Source organism: Physcomitrium patens, chromosome 21 (assembly GCF_059467195.1).
Source record: "Physcomitrium patens ecotype Gransden chromosome 21, ASM5946719v1, whole genome shotgun sequence".
Classification (NCBI taxonomy): Eukaryota; Viridiplantae; Streptophyta; class Bryopsida; order Funariales; family Funariaceae; genus Physcomitrium; species Physcomitrium patens.
The window spans coordinates 15,537,097-15,552,687 of NC_143430.1; the positions used below are offsets into that span (position 1 = coordinate 15,537,097).

Below are 15,591 nucleotides of genomic sequence, written 5' to 3' on the forward strand. Positions count from 1 at the left end.
AAAATGGTTTTTCAAACTTAATTTTATTATGATGTTGTATTATTTAATAAAAACATTGCAACAATATTTGATCGTTAAATGAATGAATTTTTAAATAGAATATAATTAATAAAAAAGGTGAAATAAGAAGAAATTACACATAAACATGAAAATATAACCAAATTTTTTTTAAGGAGATTCCATAACAAAGTAGGTCAGGAAATAAACAAATAATACATCATCTGTGAAAATAAAGCATTTGCTTGTATGAAAAGAACCAGATACTTGTATACAAATATGTAATTTCTCATATAAATATGATCAAGCCTATAGAAAAAAAATTGTATTGATGAAGATTGGACGTAGTGAAAGTTATGCCATCACTTGAGAAATGGTGTGGAGTTTCGATGGCGGATGACTGCAATTGTCAGATTAGGGTCAGCCCCATGGGAAGGAGCACAAGAGCACACGACCCCTCTGATTCCGGACACAAAAGCACAAGACCCCTCGGGGTCCAATCACAAGGAGCCCAAACCCCTCCAGTACTGAGCACAAGGGGCGTCACGTAGACACAATTCATTCCCGCCCCACTGCCCAACACGCTGCCCACTCACTCCCCTCTCTTGTTCCCTTCCGTCGTTCCCACTTCTTGTTCCCCAGTGCATCGATGGTTCACAAGTGATCTTCGGAATCTTGCGGTCCAAATCGCCCGATCCAGTCGATTGAGTTGTGAGGCCGGGAGGATGATTTGGGCTCTCTATTTCTATTCCCGTGTCCTCTTCCTTCTCCTTTGTACTTCCGTTTCTTTATCTTTTCTTTGCTGTCTGTGTCTGGTTGTGCTGGATCCGTCGGCAGTGCCTTACCGGCATTGCGTTGATTTCCTCGATTTTTCAAGTGTCTTATAGATTTGAATTGTGACGCTGGCGTAAGGCCTTGCCAAGGTTAGGGTTCAGGCTCTGGATTACTTGTTTGGTGAGCTGGGTGGCTCGGTGGGCTTGGAGTGTGCCGAGTTCGTTTTCTGAGATTGGACCGTGGTCATCTGGCCCCGTCCGATCACTTGCACATATTCTAATAATTTTCAAACGAATTCTTCGAGCGGCTTAAGTAATGATTTGGGGTCTAAATTAGGCGGTCACTCGATTATCTGGCCGGCAGCCCTTTCCCTGCTTTCCTTTCGCTATTGGTATCACGTTATCGTCTTGTTCGAAGGCTGAGAAGTGAGCAGTTCACAATGTGTCTGATCCAGTCTAGAGTTTCGCTTTCCCGTGGTGGTTCATATTCACTTTGCTCTGTCTATAAGATGCTCTGTGAGGGATTTGTAGGAGTGTGAAGTGGAATTCATAGAGAGCCGTGCTCGATCTGCGCATCATTGGAGGAGTTGGGCTTTGTCAAACTTTTAAGCTATTATTTTGGTCTTGATAGAAGGATCTATCTTACGAAGTCCACTGTGATTGCTAAATCTCGAATTAGGGAATCTCAAGGATGGGCCAGTGTTATGGGAAAGAGACTCTAACCAGTGATGAGAACGATTCGTGGAAGAACACTGCAGGAAAGAGGCGGTCGACTGGAGGAATTTACTCGCTGCACACCAATTGTATATCGAATGGAACCAAGAATACGCTTACGTTCATTAGGCATCAGCATAGTAAGCTGTACATTGTGCGGCGGTGCATCACCTTGCTTCTTCTCTGGCATAAGTACGAGAAGTGATCATCCTCAATGCAGGATTGGAAAACGTTCTGGACGACTTGGCCAATGCCAAATTGTAGCATCGTGCTCAATTTTAATGGCTAGAGAGAAGCAAGAAACATTCGGGGTTTCCTTTCTTCTTGATAATCCCGATGCTTAGATCGCGAAACGTTCTTTCTAACACTAGGAAAAGATTGCGAAAGTTCTCTTTCCGGAGGGGGTATTGTATTTTCTGGCTTGTGAGGTGGAGGTTGTGTCCAGCAATACAAAGATGGGGCATCTTTGTTGACAAGAGTCTGCGTGGCTTCGCTGTATATACGGCATATATATGGGCAACAATTTGGCGAAATTATGTAAACAGGAGAACAGCAAACAGGCTGTGCATGAATGCTTCTGGTCATTGCTCTACTATTAACTTTTGATGAATATGTGCATATACATAATATTTTAGCACATTCGGCAAGCAATTGGAATTGGCCTTGATGATGGAAGCTACTGCGCCCACAATATCGGCCATTGCTGTGGAGTTGATTTGGCAAGGGTTTCTCTTGGATGAATATTAGGATTCAGAAGGATTCCACTATCAAATTAGAGGTGACTCGTTTAGGAGTTGTATCAGTTGAAGTGGAAGATGGAGGCGAGTGGAACCAGATGTTTTCCGCATGGATTAAAGTAGGAGAACTAGTTCTAAGGTTTTCTGCCAAGACTTCAATGTCTCGTCCTAGAGTGGGAAATGAGAACAAAACGCTGCCGTGGCCTGCAACATTTTTTTGACGCTGGTCGCTACAACGCAGGCTCGAGTGGACTGAAGACCAGCTTCTTGAACTGATGGACCTTCGCAAATGGAGTTGTGGACGGTTACCGGTAGCATGAGATTGTGATGGAACCAGCATTGAGCAGAGGGGTTTATGTGCTGCATAACTGGATTCATGGATCGGTGGAAGGATGGGGTGCCAGGATGCCAAGCTATTTTTGGTTCTACAACGATGCTTGGACCCCCCAAGCAACGTTGTCTTGGTGAATATAAATAATTCATTAGCGTAGTTAGTAAACAGCTTGTAATTGAACCATACTAACCTAAAAAATGGTGGGATTTTTGTAAAACCTCACCACCACCATGTAGGCTGCAATTTCTAGCAATCATGAGCATGGTATTAACAGGTATAGAAGGGTACTGCATGGAATCCGTTTCTTAACTCGATCTGGCTGCTGCTGGATGGTCAGACTAGGGGCAAATACGTTATCGCAGCCGCCGGCAGCCAGGAATCAGCTTGTACAAGCCTTTGAGCTGAGAATCTTTGCGCTTGCTGAAACGACAACTGAGTCGACCACGCTATTCTTTGACTCACATTGGCAGCCCCAGGCCCATAGCTGCCATACTCCGCGTCCATGAGTGTGTCAAGTGCAAACTGCCCCTTCCATGGTGACCACCCCTGTGGCTGCACAATCTCAGACATGTATGTATAGATGAAGACAGTGCGCGAGTACTGCTTCCATGGCCGTCCTAAGTACACACGGTGCTGCGTAGGTTGTGCTCGTTGTAGGGCGTTGTATTCTGGAGTCCCATAAACGGAACAATTCTGAAATACCAGTGATGTTTTCTGGCCAGGGTCAATCCTTCCCTGTGTGAGCAGATAACTTCAGTAGTTAAATCCTCTGACTCAAGATGCTTGCACTACAAATGACCACAGCAGCAGAAGAGATGAAAGATACCTGTGCGGTCAGCAGGCGAGTGCTAGACCCATTCATTTGACCGACGCGGACAACGATGTTGCATGTTTGAAACATGGCTGCGGAGTTTCCGAAAATGAAATCCACCGTACCAGCCACGGTGCAGTCTTTGAAAAACTGCCGCAATGAATGGGTGTATAAAGAATCTTGATGGCCCAGGATAGCGCAATCTTGGAACGCAGATTTGTCACTCTCCACTCTCAATGCCACTGCTTGATGTTGTTCTGGCCCGGCAGTGTTCTCGAAGGAGATCCCTCGTGCAATAAATCCAGCCCCAGTTACGGCTGCTCATGCCAACCAGAATGTAATCAGGTAACGACCTACAATAGATGTGCTCAGAGGAATGGCAAGTGAGCACAGATTGGCCTCACTCACCAACGGTAGCCGACAGCCATGTGGTGATTCCGGGTGTCTGGACATGCAGATTTCCCGTTATGATGGTGGCATTGCTTCCATCCCCGACGAACATGAGGTTGATCTTATCCTTCGGTACGCGCACGATCTCATTGTAAACGCCTGCTTTGATATAGATTACGTACCTGCGTAAGCCACAAGAAAATCACTGTCAACATGAACACCTGAAAACTTTAGAACAATATTGAAATAAGTTCAAAATCAATGCCATCCTGAAATGATCAAACCGATTTAGATTCAAATAAAGTAGATACACTTTAAATACCTTGTGGGGCACCAAGAAGGCGCGTCATTCACGGCAGCTTGGATACTGGGTGAAATGGAATCCAGCGCCACCGTCACAACCAGTTCCCCAAGGTCAAGAGCAGCCTGCGGAGATGGGGCGTGAAGAAAAGCTCGGTCTGCTACCCCCATCCACCCTGGAGATATGTCGGTGTTTGAAGTCTCATTTAGTTCGAGCAGTTGATCGACTCTAGATTCTGGGGGCGATTTCCACCCTGTCGCATCAGATCCATAGGATACCATAGAACCGGTGAGCGCCAATGAATTGCTGATGAGCTCCACAGTTGTATTCAAGCGATCCGTCATCTCGGTTACGAATGCAAGCGATGATGTAGATGATCGGAATGGTGTGAGAGCATAGTAGCAGTCATTGGTTTGTTGCAAAGCTCCACTAAGCCATGCTAGAATGTCCTGAAACAACCTTGCGGGGAATGCTGCCTCAGAGTTTTGCATGTGGTAGGCTGCGAGGTCAAGCAATTCCATGCACTGCGCTGACACAGCGGTGAGATTTACGTTGTTGGCTGTGGGTACAAGAGTGGCTAATGTCTGCCCGTCTAGAAGTGCAGCCAGAGAATGCTCCATTGAAATGGCGGTCAATATTTCCACCAATCGCCGCGGGGGCGCATTCACTGATCGTGCATCGAGTAGCAAAGCCGAAAGGCATGATGCTGGGTACCTTGTGGCTGAGCATACCAGCTCAATATTGTAGGTGTTTACGGGATCCGGGGCTTGCTTAAGTTGTCTCAATTGACTCGCTTGAGCAGATAGATTCCTGCCTTCTCTGTAACCTCGTAAAATTTGCGTGCAATCCGACGGGGCGAGCAACGAAAGTAAAGCAAAGAATCTCACGACTCTCTCTATTATTTGTGTGGTTCTCACTTTGCATTTAGAGGGCTTACATTGAAAGTCTTTCATCTCCCGTTTCCCATCCACGTTTGCTCTTTCCCCATTCAAACAGCGACTGGCTTTACCCATCCCTTCAACTACTGCTGTACCGAATTGGCTTAACTATTATGAACACATGTAATTTGGCTAGAGTCAATGCAAAATACTTACGCAGCGAGGGATTAGAGGCCAGGGTACACTGCCCTGCCCGGACCTTCAAGTTTGCCAGTGGATTAGGCTCCAAGTTTGAGTGACTCATTCACAGGGTCCCCATGAAGAATCACGTCTGCTCTTACGATCGAATCAATTTCATTAATTTGATCTATTAAAGTGTGTGGTTCGAGAAACAGTGTCGTATACGAAGAATTTGAGAAGTTACCTCATTGTCACCGCGCCACAGAGTAAATCAGTTGCACGATCGACGAAGGTGTCGCATCGAACTGCATATCGAAATGGATCCTCTTGATTCGATTCCTATCTTGGGAAACTAAGCTTATTGCTATTTTATGGCTTTTCTCATGCTTCCCAACTGTACAATTCTTCAAGCTGTGAGGAATTTCACTCCACGAAAGAAGCACTTAAAAGCCCTCCTTGTATTCCTGCGACCGCCCCAGTTCAGATCAACTCAAGCTCAGTATGGCTCACAAACTCGAAAATAATCTCCTCCCTGCTTAGGCTGACATATAACGCAAATAGTGCACCAAATATCTTACTTCAAAGGCCGTTGAAGTTCACTACGTCGTCAAACTTGGAGCACGTATCCTTCCAACTCTTGCAAATTATTCTACACAGCACTACAACTTCCGCGGAGTCTAACAAGGAATTGTCTCTTCAAATGCTCTGAAATTCTTGCTATGCATCTCTCCACTTCCAACGCAAGCAAGTGCACATTCAAATACACACAATTTAAGTGGAGTTGATTCTCTCGAATTCCGGATGTGTCTCTGGTGTGACGAGCAAACTGGACGGTGAATACTACTGGGGTTTCGAAAAAACTTAGATGGGAATCTAATGTTGTGAAATTACGACACTTCTACCTTGACCGAGAACTCATCTGACAGTGGGTGAGTAGCTTCGAATGTACCGTCGACTGCACTGCCATTGGGAGTGCGCAGCACAGCTGCCATGGCAGCGATGGATAAGTCATTGTCCTCTGTCCCTGTGAGTCGTGACCAAATCCTAACAATTTCTTTCCCTGACAATGAGTAATTTCAAATACCAAGTCTCCGCGACGGTAACCACTTGGTCAATCCCTCAATCTCGTGGCGTAGGAAAAGTATCGTGTCAATTATTACTTGGAAGAATTGAAGTTGCATTGCCGGTACCGATTGCCGACATGGACTAGTTTCACGAAGTTACATAAGGAGCTGGGTCCATTTCGGCCTGTAAAATTATCACGTCCGATGCCAGCAACAAAGCACTTGCTCCCCGTGGCATATTACACATAGTTGTGTGTACATTGGCACAATACTTAGTAATTCAAATGATTACCTCCACTTACACCGACGAGATTCCAGAACGTAACTTGTGGGCAACAAGGTTAACATAATTTCGACACTGCAATCCTTCCTCGCATCAACAACAGTACTGAAGGGGAGATCTGATCGCCCGAGCCCTGGTTGCGATGAGTGTTCATGAAAGCAAACTACAGTAGTGTGTTACTTGATGTAACTCCAAGATTCAAGGAGCTAGGTATTTATCATTATGTGAATGCAATTACTGTGCTGGGTTCTTAACAAGCTAGCCACTCAATCAAGTAATGACTCAATGTACTAATTGATTGGGTTCACATATCAACTATCATCTCTACAGATAAATCCAAGCTCTTGATTGATGTCAACAAAGACCAGGAACCATTTTGGTTCAACAGGATTTCCTTTTTCGTTGATGACTTCCTTTATGAAAGAAGCTATTCAGTTGTTTTCAGGATTATTCTTCTGAAATTTCAGCCATCTTGCACATGGCACCAGTATAAACTACAAGACTTCAATGAGTCAGAAAAAGCCTTTTGCTGCAGGGTTTAATGCAACTTTGAAATCACAGGTATCTGCGATTGATGAAATCCATGGGAACCCATTTCAACTACGATGCTGCCTTCGCTAATGTGTTGAAAGATTCAAACTGACATTTTCATTGTGAAGACTGAGAATGAGTCCATTCCAGTGATTCCTTTGGGAAAGGCTGGATTGTGACAGAAAATGCTCTGCCTTCAACCATTGTACCTCTTTTTTACCAGGTGCAATTGATAAAATATTTAAGCATGTAAAAGGCTTCAAGCAGCCCATTAAAGATATTATGTAAAAAATCAAGTACTATGCTTCCGACAGGATCCTCAGAGTACCGTAAGACCATAGATCAACTTTCATGAACCAAGTGCATGACAAAGATATGGCTGAAAGAAAAGAATTAACAAAAAGGATGAATAAGAATATAATACAGAGAGAAGGTGAAAAGCCAGAACTTTTACAATTAGATCACTTAGGCATTTGTGGCATGACCTAGTAAGACAATACTCATGAGGTTTGAATCGTTGTCGTGTATCACCCTTGTTGGCACCAATTGCCTGGGCTGCAAAATCAAGCAATCATTATGCAGCTGAAATGAATGACTGGTATGTCTACGTTTCGAGTTGGAGAGTGCAGAAGTCTAACTTCAGCTATTTTAATTAGAAGTCGAAGGTTAACTAAATACTAAGCGTCACACCCTGTCGAAAGGGTGAAACCGTTCTGGATGCACCCTCTTCAACAGCATAAAACAATATGTAAGAAAAAAAAAATATATATAATGTATGTTTATTACTCAAAATAGAACTTACATCTTGTTACAAATCCTATATCTAAGTTTCAATATGGTATCAAAGCTTGCTTTTTGAGAATTTTAAAAATTCCAAAAAAGTAGTAAACAAGCTCACTCACCAGGAAAGAGGCCGTGTTGAAGACGTTCCTCATAGAAACTGGGGCACCAATAGTTCTCGAAAAACATGGTTGGAAATAGCCTTCATCCAAGGATTGGCCGAAATTTGATGGCTTTTGGTACACAATTTTTGAGACAGAAAATAAAAATGAAGTTTGAAATAGTAGAAATGTGAAAAATAGTATGTGATAAGAGAAAAAACCAACACCTATTCCAAGACCAAATGCTACAATAGACTCAACTCTAACAAATCAAGTTATAATACTTGCATGGAAAAAGAAAGATCAAGTTGCTCTTATCAACATTTGGGATTGTATAGACAACATCATATTGGAACATATTGGAACATGCAAAATTTTACATATTGGAATTTTACATATTGGAACATGCAAAACTGCAAATGAAGCATGGTTAGCTCTTGAAAACACATAATAAGTCAATGACATAGTCACTCAAGCACATCTATAAGAAAAATTTATAACACAAAAAATGAAAACAAATAAATCCATCACATAATATTTATATAACTTCAAAACACTTTTCCAACAATATCACTCTATTGGAGTAATAATTCCATCAAAAATAGAAATATTCTCTTTAATGAGATCTATGCCATCACAATATGGTATTGTCATACAAATATTATATACAACTAGAACATCAATACTTCTAATATTAATTGTAATTCTTCTATAAGAAGAAACAGTCATAAAAGGCTCAGTCTCAGAATCTCAAGCTTTCTTTGTAAGCCTCAAAATCAAACGCAAGTAGCAACCACATTATCATATAATGTGATTTTCTATCTAGAAATACATCAAGTATCTAATTGTATAGAATTTAGCTTTAATTTATTGGACAAGTTCCAATAAGTGATGTATTCTTATTATAGAAGCCAAATAAATATAATAATATTAAAAGATATTCTTTTAATAAAATATTTTTATTATTAAGGAGGTTTATTCATAAGGCCTTCTAAAGCATCTAGAAATTTCTTAACATCCTTTCCTATACCAAGTCATAATTAAATTATTTGTTAGTAAGCTTGATTTCCAATGAGGTCATAGGAAATTTATAACCTTTTCATAAAAATCCATCTTTATACCATAATTTTTTCATATCTCCATATTTCCATCTTTAATATGTATATAAATTCTTAGCTTCCAAAAATCCCTTTACTTTGCATAAAATGCTCAAATTTTGGCAAAACCCTTTTAAAACAATTTTCCATTGCAAAAGATTTTTTTCCCAAATTTTAGAAATTCGTATCTCTTGATCCAAAATTTCAATTTTTTCAAATTTGTAGATGATATAGACTTTATCTTTAAGCTTTATTACTAAAATAATAAACCATAAATCTACTACAAATCATTTGGCATCTTAAAAATCCTAGTAGATGCTCTAAATCCTAATTTAGAAGCACCCAAATACTATTTTCTTCATATTTCAAAAATCCAAACTCTAAATGCCACAAAAATTTTCTACAAAGTTTAATAATATGATAATAATTATTTTTAGAAATTTTTAATCAAAGTCTTGTTAAATTGTTGAAGATATAGTTCGAAATACAACCACTAGTAAATTGGGTCACTTATAGCCCTTAGATTGCAAGTACTAACTTCAATTTCCTATAATTCCTTCATTTTAACTTAGAATTTATTAAACAGTGCATAAAAAATATAGCCAAAAAAATTCATATTGAGTCAAGGCACTTTCTAGACTGATATCAATTACCACCACCACCAATTGTGATTAATGATCAATAAGAATATGTAGTGAACAATATTTTGGAACATTGTTACCTTTGCAATAGTAATAGATATCTACAACTTAAATTCAAAGTCCTTTAAAAAGTTTATTCCATGTATGATATAATATAGAAATCTATATAGAACATCATCCATTATCAAGAAATAATTTGGATATACCATTAAAAGCAAAACAAGGATGTTCCGCATTAATAAAAGGGAATTAACTATAACAAGATATGGATAAGATATTTGTATTGTCGATGCATAAATATAGGTAGTTGAAGCCATATTTAAAATATTTTTAGAAGTTTTTAGAAGTTTTAAGAATTGAGACTAAGTTAGTGGTTTATTTAGGATCCACTAAAAAACATTCTAGAAATATCTTAAGGCAATTATTTAAATCAAATCCACTATTAAAAGTATTCAAGAATTTTTAAGATGGTTGGATAAAATATAAATAGGATTGGCTAAGAAAATTTGGATATCTGGTCAAGTATGGCTTTAGTCCCTTTTTCTTAGTGAAGTTTGATTTTTTACTTTTTTGTTCAATATTGTTTTATTCTTTTTTCTTTGGTTCTGACTTTCATATTCTATTTTATTAAATTCTATTCAATTTTATTTTAATCTATGTTGTCCTATCTTATGATAAGATTTATATTGCTATAGATTGGAAGGATCTTAGTTCTTAGAGATAATCCAGTCTCATTTTACATATACTTTAGAAAAATCCTTGATCTCTTTTAAATCAAATTCACTGTAAAAACTTGCAAATATATTTTTTTAGATTATAGCTCTTTCAAAAAAGCCTATAAACTTCAAAATAAAACTATAGATACTATCATAATCTCTCTTGATGTAGTCTTTTAAGAAAAATTCCTCCCTTTCAAAGATTAGATAACAATGCTTATTGTTGTTGATACCAATTTTCAATTAATGCCACCGTTCCTTTTTGACAATGTTTCTTTTGGAACTAGTCCTTCAACTCTAATACCTTCTAGGTCTCTACTTCCTACTATGGTTGACTTCTTCAATACAACCTCCACTACCATCTTCAATACTCTAGCTACTTTATTGTCCTTGGTTGTATCTACATTTGGGCTTGTGTCTATGCCAAGTATTTTACTTTTTATTGAAATTGTCCCACTTCCTACTAACTTTGGACCAACTTCTTTTGTTTATCCTCTATTAGGATTCAAATTTGTCTTTTTTCTCAAGCTTGAGCATAAAGTTGATACACCTCCAATACTTCTTCTATCATCATCAAGACACCATCATGGCTCTAGTTCCTGCCAATTCTACAATACTTACTTGGAACTGAAATTTATGCCACATATCAGTTATCATATCTTCTTGCCTTGAAAATCACATCCATGCCCTGATTCTCTATTTAGAATTAGTAATACACTCAATAAAGATTATTTTTCTAATTTTGCTCCCATACTTCTACACCATACTTTTTCTTGTCTAAACAAAGAAGTACCTCCATTACATAACCTTGCTCAAAACTATTATATAGATTTTTTGAAATCTCAAGCTTTTTTCTATAAGCCCACATTTTATAAGAAAGCCTTGTATTAAAGTAAAAGTAGAATAAGTTATCTTATAGAGGATATTAACTTAGGTAACTGTGATTTTTATTTTATTTATTCTACAATTCTTTCTAGAATAAATTTATATAGGAGAATTCGAACACATAGTAACAATACTCCTTCATCAACAAATAACCACAATGTGCAACCCTACACTCTCAAAAGATTGTTCAAAACTCAATAAATTCCATCTAACACCAGGAATAACAGACTTCACTCCAACCAATCTGAATTCACAAAATTCTTGTAATCACAGACTTCTTCTATCAAAATACATACACAACTCTCAAAAAATAACAATCATAATCTTCCATCCATAATCAATCTTTCAATAACTTCTCATATAATTCAATCACTCAGTACTCCAATTACATAATCAATAACTCATAAATCAATCTCTGATTTATTCCACAGACTCACTTCTCAGTATTCAAAAACTATCCATTACTCTTCAACAACAAAAAAAACAAAAAAACAAAGAGGAAGCACCAAACTTAACCCCGGCTCATGACTATCACAGTCTAGCCTCCTGACAAACTTCCGCCTGCAACTGGCATTTGAATTTCTCCCATTCCAAATCTCATGTCTTGCGATTCTGAATCAATTCATCCCATTGTCCTTCCACAATCCATAAGATGTATTTTTTTTTACTTTCGTCTAAGACTCATATTGGTGAATCCATTTTCGCTCTAATACCAGCTTAGATTCCCTAATTTTGTATATCGTCCGTTCTTGCTCTTCAATTTTTCAGTTTTGCTCTGATATCACCTTCTTATTGTCCTCTAAATCTCGTTTGCTATTGCCCTGTACATCCAATGCTCGCACCATACAATATATTTGTGAAATGAGCTTCAATAAAGCATTCTTAAGATGTATTCTTTTGGGCAATCAACCTTGTGGAAATTCCAACTAATTAATATCTATTGAAATTGGAGTTTCATTCTCCTCCTCCACCACTAAACGAATTGGAATCCATTTTGATTCAATAACTAGAATGACCCCTTGTGCCACTGTACGACTTGACTCTCCAATTTCATATATTACATCCATTGTATAGACATTCTATGCCAACAAATTTTGTTCTCTCTGTAGAGGCACTGGCACTGGTATAAGACTTTCTTCTATTGGCGTTATTTGACGCAATGTCTTCACGATCACAGCATACACATAATTGGAATAAAGCAAATAAGTGAATTTCTCCAATTTTTACTTGGTTCCTATCTGTGCATGAATACGAGTGGCTACGTACGCTGCCTAGTTGAACGCCATCCCTTCTAGCACTCCTATCGCTATATAAAATAATGGTTTGGATATATATATGGAGTGTTGATACAATCCTAACTACCTCACCACAAAATGGAACTATTCTACGAGTTTTGGTAAAATTACCTTAGCAGTCCACCAAACTTGGCTCCTCTCAAAGGCTAACATACCTCCCTTGAAATATCTTCCTAGACTAAAGTCACTCAAGTCATCAACTCTTATCGCAATTTCTCCAATGGAAAGACATAGCACCTTTTCTAGGATTGTTCCATCAATTTTGATAATTCGTCCTTGTACCACACTCGATTCATCCTCCGTGTTGTAGTTTGCGATATATTCCTCCACTAATGACAGATTAATTGATGGTAAGCGATCTGATAGGTACAAAAATTGGATCAACTACGCATTCTGAAAGTCTTTTATTCTTTTCGGTGTCCATCAAATATCCAACTTCATCAACTCTATATTGATAACGATTATCACAGAAAGTGGTTTTGATGTACGTCTAGCTCTCACATTTTGCCCACTTTTCTCTTTGTCTGTAGCTCGCTTTGCACTTTCAATTGCCATGAGGCTCCCTCTCTCAAACTCTTAACTGGAACTACTACGCTCGAAAACATAAGAAATACAAGAACTAGCAATCTCAAAAAAAAACCAAGAACGACAACACAAAATGACTTCTAACTGGTGCCCCACTCCTATTCTCTTAGTACCGATGATCATGACAACATGTTATCCATACTGTCCATTTCTCACCTCCATCCCATTTGACACATTAATAATTACTATCTTTTCAGCTGCCTCTACACCTTAACGTACTTATATCATACTTAGGTCTACCTTGTGTCCATTCGAAGTCACCCCTCCAAAAAAAAGAAAACCCGTCTCGAGTTTTATGTATTATATAACCGTAACCAGTTCCCGTTAATGCGGATACTGAAGCGATGGCCCACGAAATCTTCCAATTGAACAGATCCATTGAAAAAACCTTCAATCACCCGATACGACTTATGCCAACGAACTTGAAATTTTCTCGAAAAATGATTAAATCGACTATCGTACAATAATACCAAATCATTGGGCATAAAAATCTTTGGATGCAATTTACTATCATAATAACTCTTCTTCTATTTTTGAGTTGCTTCCATGTGGAAAAGAGCTGTAGCCCGTATTTCATCCAATTCTTCTAATTTTGCCAACCGAGAATGTAATGTCTCTTTGTCACTGAGTTGTTCATCAAAGGCAATCCGTAAACTTTGAACCTCCAACTTGATGGATAAAATTACCTCTTGACCGTAAACTAGTTGAAACGGAGTAGAGTTGGTAGTTACTTTATATGCGGTGCGATATGCCCACAAAGCCACAAAGAGTTTGGTCTCCCAATCAGTTCCCACCCTCGAAATTGTCTTAGTCAAGACCTTGTATAAAATTTCGTTGGTCTTTTCTATTTGTCTATTAGCACGAGGATGATATGGAGTGGTTTTTCGATACTTAATCTCATATGTGTTCGTCAAGATAGCTATTATTGAATAAAAAGAAGTCTAAAGGCTACAAACACTTAGCATCAGCAAAGATTGTACTCTAATAGAAGTATAGAGGAAGATAATTCTTACTTCCAATACTCTTTACTTATATGTGGTGGTTTGCGCACCAATGAAGCAACTTCCATCTATTTGATATTACATCCATTTCTACCTCATCTTACTAAAGCCTCGGTACCACCACAATAACTTACTTTACTTCTTTGCTACCTTTATACTATTAGTAACATACTATGCTTAAACTTTATGTGATTGTAACTAAGCAAGTACTTGCTGTTCTTCAACACTCCCACTTTGCTAATATTCAAAAGGCTTTTAATCTAATCTTTAAATCAAGTCATGATGTCTATCCTTGACCAATGCCTTTGTAAGCACATCAGCAAGCATGTCATTTGTAGCACAATACTTCAGACGTATTATTCTGTCTTCAATCTTCTCTCCTATAAAATAATGTTGAACATCAATGTACTTGTTTCTTGAATGGTGTTTTGGATTCTTGGCAAATATAAGACATCCTTGATTGTCACACATAATGAGAGTTGCTTCTAATTGTACTTGTCTAATGTCTTCTAAGAGTTGCCTAATCAAACATGCCACCATTGCACAATGATTTACTGCCATGTTCTTTGCCTCCATCGTTGATCTTGCAATAGTAGGTTGTCTTTTGCAATTCTATGAAATGGCTTCCACTCCAATGAAGAACACATATCTTTTTAAGTACCTCAATATCTTGTTTACCATTTTTTTTTTTTCAATGGATTGGTCCACCCTTAGACATGATACCATGCCTTTGGTGATTGTTTCAATCCATACAAAGAATTCTTCAATTTGCAAACAAGATGTTCTTTGCCTTATTGTACAAATCCTTGAGGTTGGTCCATGTAGATGTCTTCTTGCAATTCTCCATTCAAAAAGGCCGTCTTCACATCCATTTGGTGTATTTCCAAATCCATTGCTGCCCCAATTGCTACAATGGTCCTTATGATGGTGAATTTGGCAACGGGTGCATAAGTATCATTGAAATCAATTCCAGAAACTTGCCAATATCTTTTGGCAACTAATCTTACCTTGTGCCTCACCACCACACCCATTGCATCTCTTTTAGTCCTAAACACCCATTTCCAACTAATACTAGATCGATTTGCTGGAAGAGGTGCCAATTCCCATGTACCATTGTAAATAAGAGATCGATACTCTTCTTCCATAGCCTTCTCTTACTTGATTGCATCTTCACTCTTCATAGCATCACACAAAGACAATGGATTAGCAAGAAGAGAAACATTTGTATTTTCTTCACTTACTTGAGAGAAGATGTGATCCTTCCACTATTTGCCACGTTGCCTTCTTTCTCTCAAAGGATATCTCCTTTCATTGATTGAAAAACATTCACCTTGTTCTTTTCTAACTTTTAAATCTTATTGTTTCTCACTCAATAGTTGGAAATCTTTATCATTATCATCATCCCAATCTTCAACATCTTCATTTCTTTCATTGCTGGTCCTATCAATTATAGGAGTCTTCATCTTTTCAACATTCTTTGGCTTTTCATCTTCATCA

The 15,591-nt window shown here is 38.4% G+C and overlaps 1 protein-coding gene across 1 annotated transcript; it reads right to left on the bottom strand.

Moving 5' to 3' along the window:
• Window positions 1-2,637: 2,637 nt before the first annotated feature.
• On the bottom strand, window positions 2,638-5,888 carry LOC112273908 (putative pectinesterase/pectinesterase inhibitor 51). The gene is made up of 5 exons (XM_024502961.3): window positions 5,694-5,888; window positions 4,079-5,579; window positions 3,775-3,938; window positions 3,382-3,683; window positions 2,638-3,290 (listed from the first exon to the last, which is right to left on the bottom strand). The coding sequence occupies exons 2-5, from the start codon at window positions 5,068-5,070 to the stop codon at window positions 2,889-2,891; spliced, it is 1,860 nt and encodes a 619-aa protein (XP_024358729.1). The 5' UTR covers window positions 5,071-5,579; window positions 5,694-5,888; the 3' UTR covers window positions 2,638-2,888.
• Between the last annotated feature and the right edge of the window lie 9,703 nt (window positions 5,889-15,591).